The sequence below is a fragment of the Syngnathoides biaculeatus genome, chromosome 11 (assembly GCF_019802595.1).
Source record: "Syngnathoides biaculeatus isolate LvHL_M chromosome 11, ASM1980259v1, whole genome shotgun sequence".
NCBI classification, from domain to species: domain Eukaryota; kingdom Metazoa; phylum Chordata; class Actinopteri; order Syngnathiformes; family Syngnathidae; genus Syngnathoides; species Syngnathoides biaculeatus.
Window position 1 is genome coordinate 22,194,748 of NC_084650.1, and position 12,157 is coordinate 22,206,904.

The following is a 12,157-nucleotide window of genomic DNA, read 5'->3' on the forward strand; positions in this document are numbered from 1 at the left end:
AAAGTACTGCGTGTACTCATGACACTCAATAGTAGTGATGAGAGTGTGACACTTGAGGGACACTTGTCTGCACCAGCCGACAGGTTTAATTGCAAGCGCACCCCTCCCCGCCCCCACCCGCTGAGCACAATTAGTGTCTGACTAGCGTGTCCCTCCCTGCTGTGATTCATTTATAAGAGATGATTATTGGCTGGAGGATGAAACACCCCCGCCTTTTCTCACAGCGGGAGAGCGGGAGGGGGCAGCCAGCGGCTGGGAAAGAGACCACCGCAGCCTCGTCGAAAGACCTAATCACATTTTGGGGGATTTTTTTTTTTTTTTTTACTTTTAATTTAGATTAGTCAGACCTTTTCAAAACATTTGCTCCCAATCAGTCGCTGATTAAACCTTGATTTTATTCACTGAGATCCCCATCATCATCATCATCGTCATCATCAGATCAGGGCCTGCATTGTAGAGCTGAATAGAGAAATATTTGGTTTGCATGGACGCAGACTGATTCAGCGGTCCTTACGTATTAACAATGGGTCCGACCAACTGTATTGTTGTGTAGTCGTCTTCTTGGCCTGAGTATTTATGGCCAAGTCTCCACCCCTGGGACGGGTGGCGCCTCATATAGTTAAGTGTTGCTCGCTTGCTTCAGGCAAAGAAAGGTCAACGTCAATGATTAATGAGTTGGGAAATGTCACAGGGAGGCGAGGCCGTAGTAAGAGGAATTCAGCGCAGACGCTTACATTCAGAATTTGAAGTGATTCTGATAACAGGTGGCTGGCTGGCGGCGTCATTTGAAAGCAGAGACTCAGACGGGCTCGATCTGTCCCAGAAAAAAAAAAAAAAAAAACTCAGGGCGCAGTTTTCTTTCATGTGGTTCATCGCTTGAAGTGAGAGGTCTTGACCTATCAGCCTCAAGCGGATCAAGGGGGAGTACACAGAGAGTCCACTGAATGGGTTCCGTCTGAGTTCAGAGGAAAAGACCAATTAGACAGCGTCGTGGATGCCCTTATGAAAATATATTAATGAGCTGATGTCAGCGGGGGATCATCCGGTGATTTATGATCCAGCTCGCTGATGCGTCATTGGCAGAGCTTGACAGACAGGACGTAAAAGGCCCTTTTGTTACAGATGATTTTATTGGTGAATACAACAACAACAAAAATAACGTGACTGGAATTACAGACTTGCACACGTGGTAAACACTGACATTTAACATAAATGGTGTTCAACTTTTTAAAACTCTTTCTAAAAGTGGAGATGTCAATATTAAAGAGAATGAACTTGGATTTGTCACTGTACTGTATATATTTCACAAAAGCTCAACTTTACAAACAGCATCCATTGCCAGCAAAATACAAAGGTTTATGTAATATTAAGCTCAAAATCGTTATTTATTTATTTGGATTGTCCTTTAGCAGGAAATGACACAAGAAAGTGGCAAAAGATTCTAAATTGTTGAATTAAAACATTAATATTTTATTTGAAAATGGTTGATCTCCTGGACAATTTTTGAGAAATCGCAACTCACTTTGGCAGCATTATAAAGGATTCCAGGAACTTCAGAGACATTCTAGAAATTTCTTATTAACTATACATTTAGAGTTCTCTGAATAATTTGGGATGTGGAAAATAGTCAAAAACTATTTAAAAAAATGAAAATAGCAATCTCTTTTTAACTTTGTACTGTACACAAACTGCCTTTTAATTTCAAATGTTTTTACATTAATGGACTCAATAAGACTTACACAAGAAACTCCCATGCACCTGTACTGCTCTGTGGCTGTACAAATGACGTTAAATGTCCTTAACCTTTGCCATTTATGTGTCATCAGCAGCAAGAACATGATCATTCAACAAATAGAAACATTCACTTTCTCAAAATAAGGCCCAGGTACACATTATAGTGGGTTTAACTGTCTAGTTTTTTTGTTTTTTTTTTGGTACATATTGCTTCCATTGACACAAAAAGCATATCCTCTTCCAACCAACAATAAGCAATAATTTACACAGATAGATAGTACTACCATACAATTAAAGGTATTTGTATTCCACATTAATTGGACCCTGCAAAAGATGTACACAAAAATACACAGAACATCAGCGATTATACTGTGCAGCCCAATTCACAGAGAGACAAAAAAATGTTGCTGATATAATTATAAGATTTAGCTGGTTGTTAATTTCTCTAGCAGTGGTCCTGATGTTCCCACGGTACCGGGTCATTTTCATCCAAATGTGATCCGGACTCCCTCTCATGCCAGAACTGCTCCACGTCCGGCAGGACGAGCCCATCTTTGTCAACATCGCCCCCTGCTCGCACTGCGCCTTGCTCCGGTGCGGCATCTCTGCTGGTCCCCGGCTTGGTGATCATTGGTCCAACGCGCCTCTCATCCCTCTCCTGGCCAGAAGTCTCCGGTCTTGGGCGAGGCGACTGGAGCGAGGTGGGTTTGTGTGGTCCGGGCTTGGAGGGGGGGTGCTTGCGCAGGGTGAGGCGCCTCCACAGCCCGCGGTAGCCCTCTCGGAACTCCTCGGAGAGGCAGAGCACGATGAGAGGGTTGACGAGCGACAGCGAGAAGCTGAGCAGTTGTGCCGATAGGGCGATGAGAAGAGGAGGAGGAGAGATGAAGTTCTGCGATCCTGCGGTCGCTCCGTCTGCCGAGAGGCGCTCCCAAACCCACACCACCCACTGCGGAAGCCAGAGGACGGCGGTGGCTATGGTGAGATTGAAGAGCATCAAGGTGAGCTTCCTGGACCTGATCTGTGTGCGCAAATTCTGAGTCTTACTGGAGCGCCGCTGGCACTGGCTGTAAGCCTTCCAGAAGTACAGCAGGGAAAAGCTGAGGGGGGCACAGTACACCCCCAGCGGGTACGCCTTTATGTACACAAACATGAACCCCCATGCTTCAGGGGGGACCTGCAGCACACACGTGAGCCCGTGGAGCCCAGGTTGCAGTGTGGCAAAGAGCCAGTGAGGGATGGGAACGGTGCAAGCCGACAGCCAGATGAAGAGGAAGACCAACAAGATGGAGCCCAGGTGGATGCTCACCTGCTTGGTTGGGTTGGACACGTAGCAGTAGCAGGCTTTTGCCATGACGGCCACTGTGAAGCTTTTGGCTGCCATGCAAGAATGAAAGAACCAGTCGGACGTCTTGCACGCCACCCATCCCAGGGACCAGCTCGGCCTGGAGTAGGAGACGGCCCGGAAGGGCACGGTAAAGAGCAGCACCAGCCCGTCGGCGAACATCAGGTTGAAGATGAGGGAGTTGATGAGAGACAGTTTGCCCCTGTGGGCGTTGGAGAACAAGATGGCCACGCCGGTGAAATTACAAGCCAAGCCCAGGACACATATGAAGCCCAGGATGGCCGGCACCAGGACCCTCAGCTCGCTGGGGTCCAAATGTTGGAAAGAGCCGCCATCGTTGAATGACCACTTGGTCAAGGAGCTGTTCATCACCGTCGAATTGTTCCCAGACAGTTTGTTCATCTCTCACCTGGAAAAATGAGATCAATGAAATATGATGTCAAAAGTGACCCCAATAAATTAAAACAAGGAAAAAGATTTCACCCCGTATGCTGTATGTATAGATATAAATCAAACCGATTGAATACTGCTGTAGTGCTCGCCAGTCTGTGGACTGAGGCTCGCGGCTGTTCGCCTGCGCATTTATTTGGAGACATAAAGCTGCAGCTCGGGTGGCGACTTATAAAGATGCCGTTTGATTGACAGCTGGGGTGCCGTGCAGCCGACAAAAGGAGCCAGACTCAGATCTCACGGGGCCAATTAAGAAGACCGCAGCGATAAGTACCATTTTGCACCACTTGACACATGCAGGTGACAGGGATTATTTTATTCCATAGCAATACGTTCTAGCTCACTAAAGACAAAACTAACAACAAAACTGCAATTTATTGATGCTGTGTGAAAGTAAATCAAGTTCAGTCTGTTGCTCCTGTTTATATTTTTATATATACAAACCCTAATTGCAACTATATCAGTATGATATAATAATTTAAAATAAAATAATCAGACATTTGAGTAAATAAAGTAGACATTTATTTTTCTGGTTGTTTTTATTACATCATGTGTCCGACTAATTTCGATATGAGATTATATCTGGATTATGTAACTCGTGCAAATTAAGAAGAAACCCTGATGAAAGATGACAGAGATTGTTGCTCCGCATTTGACTCCAAGTGCCCCCTCCCCAATGTTGGAGAACCATTCCCACAAAATCTCCATTAAATTTACTTAACTATTACTTATCTATTTTGAAACCCTAACTTAGTTTTACTACTTATGCAGAAATCATAGACTGGGCTGCCAGCGGTCCAGACCTGCGTCCTATTGAAAATGTGCAGCACAACAAGAAGTACAAAATACTGCAAAACGAAGACCCCAGACTGTTGAGCAACTGAATAAGAAGTAAGAAGAAGGCTGAAGGCATCAAATTTAAGATGAATTAATGCTTTAAAAATGCTTTATTAATTTGATTGTGTGGAATGGTGGAGCAGCTGCAAAGCGTTGGCCTCACAATTCTTGGGACCGGGGTTCAAATCCCAGCCCCGCCTGTGTGGAGTTTGCATGTTCTTCCCGTGCCTGTGTGGGTTTCCTCAGGGCACTCCGGTTTCCTCCCACATCCCAAAAATATGCAACATTAATTAGAGACTCTAAATTGCCCCTAGGTCTGATTGTGAGTGTGGCAGTGGCTGGGATAGGCTCCAACACTCCCCGTGACCCTCGTGAGGATAAGCGGCTAGGAAAATGGATGGATGGATGGATTATTCATCTGAATAGACAGTAGGTAAAGGATTTGCTCATCATTATATTGTTTATGTTTAAATTTTCGATGTCTCAACTTCATTGGGGGTGGGGTTTGTGTTATAAAGATTAAATTCAGTGTTATCATATCACAATGATCATCATCATATAAAGAAATGAATTCATCTATGATCATTACTGCACACTTTTGCAATACACGACGATGATGATTGTAGCGTTTTGTCCGCATGAGGGCGCACTTAATTCAAAGTCTCCTTCGTACACAAAACCACAGGTTGGGTTTGAACTCGCACATCTTTATTCCATTTTTTTTTTTTCATCAAAAAAAGTCCAGTAAGCATGAAGACTGCATGGTCATTCTCATTATGACATTCTGAGCTATAAAAGTTTTCACAAATTCGGTTTGTTTTAAAGTTTGTACAGTATGAATTCCCTGATTCGACAGAGTTTGCTTAGACCTTTTTATTTAGTGCTTACCTCGGTGGACGCTGGCTCTGCACACAAAATTTCAGACAGGTGCTAAATTCCAACCTGCAACATGTGACCGCACTCATCCAACGAGTATGAACGAACAAGCGGAGATAAAAACGCGACTTAAGGAAAACAACTACGACCCCACAGAGTGCTGCAGACGGTCTGCAGAATTCAGTTATCTAAATGTCATCATGTTTCGTCCATCACATGCAACATTTTACAATTGTAATTTGTCTCTTAAAGGCGACATATTGTGGAAAATTGACATGCGCCACATACACACAGTAAAGCATATAAATGGCTTGCTCCGCGAGTTAGAGCCCATATTATGTCTCCTTTAAGTGGAAATCACAGCTTGATTTTCTTTGTACATTTATCGCTCAATCAATTGGTGCTTTTATTTCAAGGAAGGGTATGACATGGCTTTCGAATGTCACTTGTAAACTGGCGTCACATCGCCGACGGGCTTGTGGCGGACTTACATTGTACACGTCTTCGTGTTTACCTTCAAGCCCCTGGAGTCGTCGTTGCTCCTGTCATCTCAAGCAATGTTTTGCCTTCAAATCATTTTGTTCATTTAAGAGACGGATGAGAAACAAAAAACAAAACCCCTAAAGTGGAAACATTTACACTCCTGCCCCCCTCATCCTCACACCCCCTACATTGAACCCCCACATACCAAAAGAAGGCACCACAGCAGCTAATCACAATCATTGATAAAATCAAAAGCATCAAAAATAGCCTCATTCACATCAACGACTAAAGTAGAAAGACTCGTCACGTGTCACAGTCTCTTCTTCTGCCCTTTGAATTTGCAGCAGCAGGTCGTGCCGTCCCAAATGATGCCTCACTTGCACTGCAGCAGGTCGAAAGAGAGGGGGCGCTCTTGCTACAGGACAACGAGTCACTATCACGTGCTCTGTTGCGGCCATTGAATCCGCACACACCTCTCCTCCCCACCTTTGTCTCCAGTGTCTTTGCTACATCTTGTTGCTCATGCAGCTGTAATCTTGTTGCGCAGGATTCCCTTCCGTTTGTGTGCGTATGGCTAAATAAATTAAATGATTGGAAAACTTTGTCACGTCCCCAAAGATTCCAGAACTGTACGTCCACTTGCAGGGGAAGAAGAAAAAAAAAAACCGCTGCACGTTCTTAGCGCAAATCAGGTTAGCAGCGACAAGCCCTCCGCCCCGAGGGGAGGTGCAGGATGGACATCAGGACTCCATACTGCTTTTTTTTCTGTTTAGACAAACACATGGATCGGCACGCTTTAATTGACCTTGTCTTGGAAGATGTAAAGGTTGTTGGTGGCCGCCACGGCGATGATGTTCTCGTGCGGGTGCCACGTCGTGTGAAGGATCTTCTTGCTGAAGTCTAAGCTGTCCACACTGATCTCGTCCTTCCTGCGTTTTCCGCCCACGCACACCTGCAAGGACAGGAGGCCTAGTTTTACAGCCTTTAAAAACTACACTAAGCAGTCACAACGATATTAACACACGCAGCACACTCTAATTTTATTTGACATGCATCAAATCTTCCACTTGAAAAAAAAAAACACAGTATGCTGCCAACTATTTTGTGCAGTGGTCAAATTAAGAAGCTCCAAATTGACACTTTCCCTGCTGATGTGTTTTGTTTTGTTTTGTTTGTCAAAGGGGCAGGCGTATCCACGGTTAAGTTTGTGTGAAATGATGCGTGCACCTTGCGAGGCTTGAGAATGGCTCTGGGCTTGCTGTTTTCCCTGGATGCTTCCAGCGTGACATCCCGTTTGGTGTTGCGGTCAAACATCCGGAAGAAGTTGTTATAGGAGCCGGTCATGATGACGCTGATTCAACAGCAGAAAGGAGAGAGAGAGAGTGAGAGAAAAGTAGAGTGTTATTTGTTCTGACAATCTGATGAGAGGAGGGTCTACGGATGTCACCTGTCTGATCCATTCCAGACACACTCGAACTTGTCAAAGATGCAGTCGTTCTCATAGAGGGAGCAAAGTTTGCCCCGTAAGTAGTCGTGAACCTAGAAAACAAACACAAAATGTTATCATGTCGGGACAGTCAAAGCACCCTCCTATGTCACTTGATATACTTTGGTCACTCAACAATCTTTCTTTTTCTTCATGTGTGATGCATCTGGGTTTTTATTTTTCATCAAAATGTGGGGACATATGAATGCAAATTGCAGGATGATGTTTTTATTTATGCACTCCAGGCAACACGATAGAAAATAATAGATAGAAATAGAATAGATAGAAAACAAGTTTGGGTCAGTAAAGATCTCTCTGCAGTAGCTTTATTGTTTTTGTGCAACATGGATGCACAGGGGCGGCATGGTGGGTCAGCTGGAAAAGCATTGGCCTCACAGTTCTGAGGACCCGGGTTCGATCCTGGCCCCGCCTGTGTGGGGTTGGCGTGTGCTCACCGTGCCTGTGTAGGTTTCCTCTGGACACTCTGGTTTCCTCCCACATCCCCAAAAACATGCAACATTAATTGGAAACTCTAAATTGCCCGTAGGTGTGAGTGCAGCTGTTTGTCTCTATATACCCTGCGATTGACTGCCAACCAGTTCAGGGTGTACCCCACCTCCTTCCCGTTGACAACTGGGATAGGCTCCAGCACTCCCCATGACCCTCGTGAGGATAAGCGGCAAAGAAAATGGATGGATGGACGCACAGGTACACGTCCTTTAATGCTCCTTTCTTACTCTCTCTCTCTCTCTCTCTCTCTCTCTCTCTCTCACACACACACACACACACACTCTGCCTCTATTATAGCACACAGCACGGAACAATTTTGATTATTTTACCAATGAAATGATAGAGAAAGCACTTTTATACCAAACTGTTGGTCTCTTTACTTTTGGCCGTGGATATTTCAGGGTTTCTACTGTTCTGGAAAAAAATATGTTTTCGGGACAGTTAACATTCTTGAGTTTTAAAAACTCCTTCAAAACCTTCTACCGTTCCCGTCGGTGGAATCTTCCTACCTCCAAAAACAACTCTTATTTTCAGAAAACCCCAAAAACTCTGTGTTTGAGCCATTACCATTGCACTGTCAAAGGAAAGCACTCAAATTTCTAAACTTTCCAGGATAGTCAATAAATTGTAAAAATAACACTCACACATGTCGGGATAGACCAATACTGTGTAGAATTGTGAAAAAAAATGTGGAATTTACTAATATTGGACATTGACAGTTCCCATATTTGGACATGACGTTAAGCCAGCGCTTATGTGGGCAACTAGAATTTATGTACAGCCTTGTGAATATTAACGTTTGCCTTAAAAGTGACGTTGTCAAAGGCCTTAAGCGTGTGAGTGTTGAGAAGCAAGTGATGCAAACGAGCACCCAAAGCTTTATGGCTTTGCCTCGGTTGTGCTTTTGTGTTCATGTCAACGTGTTGAATTATGCCCGCACTTTTCCACAATGCCGCCTCCCAAGAGAATCAGCGGGCACCCATAAACTGCGTGTTCACACGCTTGACTCACCAGACCCAGCGACCATGATGATGATGATGGTGATGATGATATGGGCAGCAGGTGGGCAGGGAAGTGAACAGGGAAATCCCTTGAGCCCTGCGGACGCCTTATCAATCATGATCCACCCTCAGATTGCCCCCCCATGATCAGACAGTGTGGGTGTGACCCGTGTGACCCGGCACGGTGGGAGGTTTTACCCTTCAGGCTGAGTCAATACTACGCCAATCTGTTTTCTTGCAGGACGGGGGCTCAATACGCAATCCTGGCTTGATCGCTAAATGCGGCGTGTTTGCAGTGTGACAGTATAACCGGATTATGTCGCGCGATTAGGCCAAAATCAATACGTTGTGATTGCAACATTGCTACGGATGTGCGTACGCATACCTGGTATGTCTCGAGCGGCTTGTTCTCCATTTGCAGGTCCCACACCTTAACAGTGAGGTAGTCCCTTGTCATCAAGTAGCGGCCGTTGTGGCTGAACTTCACGTCGGAGATGGATGAGATGATTTCGGAGAAAAAGGAGCGTGTAGCGGGATCCTCCGGCTCCTCAAAATCTATAAAAGAAAAAAAATGCAATGATATTTTCAACATAGAGAGCGGATTTGACGTTGCAACACGCCTCGATTTCGCTGCGGAGGCGTCATCCACCGACAATAAGAACACAACAATGCCAACAATGCAACTGGATTATTCATGTGTGTGTGTGTGTGTGTGTGTGTGGTGTGTGTGTGTGTGCGCGTGAGTGTGTGTGTGTGTGTTTGGGGAGACAGGCGTGGGTCAGTAGGATGGGTAAATATTGGTTATGATTCATATTGATTCTGGCAGCTGCTCATCCACACGCAGCCGACGAGAGGCAGACATTCCATCGCGAGCCGTCAAGTTATTGTCGTTTTCTGCTCTTCCTCCTCCTCTTTTGCCTTTCTTCAATTCCTCATCTCTATCCTCCCCCTCTACTGTGCTGTGCCAGTGGGGAGTCTAATGAGGGATGCAGAGTGAAAAATGGAAAAATGGGTGGGCGATGGGGGGGTTAGAAGGAGATAAAAATAAGAGAAAACAAATCAATGTCTAAGTGTTGGGCCCATTCGAGCCCCGCTGGATTTACGTGTGTGTGTCAGTAATACATGTTTGTATGCATGTGTGTGGGTCCCTGGCCTCGCTCCTGCCCAACACCCCCCACTAGGGGCACATAATAGGCTTCCTGGGGAGTTGGGGGGGGCACTCTCTTCCTTTCCATCCTGGAGCTCACTATCTTTGCCATTCTCCACTCTCTCCGTTCATCCCTCTCTCATATGTCCATCCATCTTATTGCGACACTGATTAATTTTAGTTCAGTGATTTATTGTTGTACGTATGTGAGTGTGGGGGCACAATGATTAATATATTTTGTTGTTGTTGTTTTGTGATACTCACAAAATTGTTGTGTGGAAATACAGCTTTCACAAGGATACATACGCATCTTCATCGCAGGGTCAATAGTAACCTGCCTTGCTTGAAGCTAACGCCTACCTGCAGTGCTCTTTGCGCCTCACATCCACTCCACGACGCTCACAATTGCAACGTTCCCTAATGAACCAAAATGCACCATGCCTCACAACAGGCTGTGTTAGTTAACACATGCACCAGTGAATACGCCAATACATTGAAGGAAATGAAGGAGATGATTGGACAACAAGGTGCGTCCGTGGAGGCCTAATGTGATTGCTTTTGCCATCGATTATTCTGCTTAAAATGTCAATGTATTCATTACTCATTCAACTTAAGTGCACACATGTGATGTTACGCCTCAGAGCCTTGGCAGTTCATTTTTTAGGACACACAATGAGATTTATTGATGGCTTATCAGTGGTTGGCGTATTGAACAGAGGACCAGCTGCATGTCACAGTCACACAAAGCTGGAGTCCAGTCAGAAATAATTGAATGTCAATTGTACTTGTTTGTTTCACACAACACTTCATGTGCCTTGGCTAACTTTCTAGTTCTCTTCGCCTATAGTCACTGCACTCGTGTGTCATCTTTTCATTTCATTCTGTATATTAATCTCCTGGTTTTATTTGCTCCGTGTTGTCTGGTTTGTGTTCCTTCACAGTTTCTTCTGTTTTCATCTTCTTCTATTAAGTCCATTGGATAATTTTATTCTTGGCGTAGGGTCTTAAATCTTGAATTTGGCTACTCTCTAATCTAAGAAATTTTCCCCACATCTGTTACCCATTGGTACTCACATTTGCAGTGCTTGTCGCAGAGCGCCGCCTGCCTCATGTCACACAGTCTTATCGAGCCCTTGCTGCTGCTGTAAGCGAACGTGTGACACTGTTGGGGATGAAATTCAGCTGAGGTGATCACTTCAGTTAGCTCCTCCATATTGGCTGGTTTGATGTCCACAATGTCTGAGATCAGGGATCTAAGGACTAACTGTTGTCGTTAAGCATTGGATTTGCGTCAAATATTTATTCACGATGCCGCACTGAGGCCCATAAGTATAAATTCAGCAAGGAAAGAGGATACTGAAGCTGCGGTCAGTGATCTCCAGATTCCACAGATTCACCCGGAGGTCATCGGTGGAGATGAAGGTCTGGAGGTCGGAGTTCACGGAGATGGAGTTAATGTGGTAGGTGTGGGCATTGCTGAACACACGCCTGGCTGTGGCTTCAACCATCAGATCCATCGGTTGCAAAACCGGCACCTGGAAAGATGGAGCAAAAATAAAATAATAATATGAAAATAAACTGGGGTTGGGCAATTAATCAAAATGTCATCGTTACTTCGATTTTGGCTTCTCACAATCATAAAAACATTACATTTGAAGAAAAATTTGTTCAACAGCTTGGGTGGTGTATGTTGGTGTATCTTCTATGTATAAAGTGCAACACTTTCTTCTTCTACTCTTCATATCCGAATAAAGTGTATGTGTGCACCTCACCGACCCTAAAAGGCCAAAGTGTGCAACGCAGGAACAGCAGTTTTTTTTTTTATTATTGGTTTTATTTTAACATATTAATATTTTACTTGTTTGGAATTTATTTTCAGGTTCCTCTTTTAATGTATATTCAAGTTTAGTTATGGTACTGTAGTTGAATAAAAACTCAAATTTGAAATGACTGAAAAATGGGCGGCAGGGTGGATCAGTTGGAAAACCATTGGCGTCACAGTTCTGAGGTCCTGTGTTTAATCCTGCACCCGCCTGTGTGGAGTTGGCATGTTCTCCCCGTGCCTGCGTGGCTTTTCTCCGGGCACTCCGGTTTCCTCCCACATCCCAAAAAACATGCAACATTAATTGGACACTCTAAATTGGCCCTAGATGTGATTGTGAGTGCGCCTGTTTGTCTCTATGTGCCCTGCGATTGGCTGGCAACCAGTTCACGGTGTACCCCGCCTCATGCCCATTGACAGCCGGGATAGGCTCCAGCACTCCTGTGACCCTTGTGAGGATAAGCATAAA

General features: G+C 44.8%; 2 protein-coding genes across 5 annotated transcripts in view; both read right to left on the minus strand.

Annotated features, from left to right (window-relative positions):
• Window positions 1-1,352: 1,352 nt before the first annotated feature.
• On the minus strand, window positions 1,353-5,886 carry gpr151 (G protein-coupled receptor 151). Of its 3 annotated transcripts, none has more exons than XM_061835097.1 (2): window positions 5,754-5,886; window positions 1,353-3,485 (listed from the first exon to the last, which is right to left on the minus strand). In XM_061835097.1, the coding sequence occupies exon 2, from the start codon at window positions 3,476-3,478 to the stop codon at window positions 2,180-2,182; it is 1,299 nt and encodes a 432-aa protein (XP_061691081.1). In that variant the 5' UTR covers window positions 3,479-3,485; window positions 5,754-5,886; the 3' UTR covers window positions 1,353-2,179. The 3 variants fall into 3 exon arrangements, with proteins under 3 accessions (XP_061691081.1, XP_061691080.1, XP_061691079.1); XM_061835096.1 differs by having other exon boundaries at window positions 5,731-5,869; XM_061835095.1 differs by lacking the exon at window positions 5,754-5,886 and adding an exon at window positions 5,252-5,319.
• The window catches only part of ppp2r2ba (protein phosphatase 2, regulatory subunit B, beta a), a 44,089-nt gene continuing 37,001 nt past the window's right edge, over window positions 5,070-12,157 (minus strand). For both annotated transcript variants that reach the window (XM_061835093.1, XM_061835094.1), the window contains 6 exons: window positions 11,224-11,401; window positions 10,941-11,105; window positions 9,105-9,274; window positions 7,170-7,261; window positions 6,950-7,073; window positions 5,070-6,674 (listed from right to left, as the gene is read on the minus strand). In XM_061835093.1, coding sequence (XP_061691077.1) covers window positions 6,519-6,674; window positions 6,950-7,073; window positions 7,170-7,261; window positions 9,105-9,274; window positions 10,941-11,105; window positions 11,224-11,401 — 885 coding nt within the window. In that variant the 3' untranslated portion in view covers window positions 5,070-6,518. The remainder of the gene's footprint in view (window positions 6,675-6,949; window positions 7,074-7,169; window positions 7,262-9,104; window positions 9,275-10,940; window positions 11,106-11,223; window positions 11,402-12,157) is intronic.

Bases quoted from the DNA above. Each gene is read 5' to 3' on its own strand.
- gpr151 (XM_061835097.1), bottom strand. From the start codon at position 3,478: ATGAACAAACTGTCTGGGAACAATTCGACGGTGATGAACAGCTCCTTG.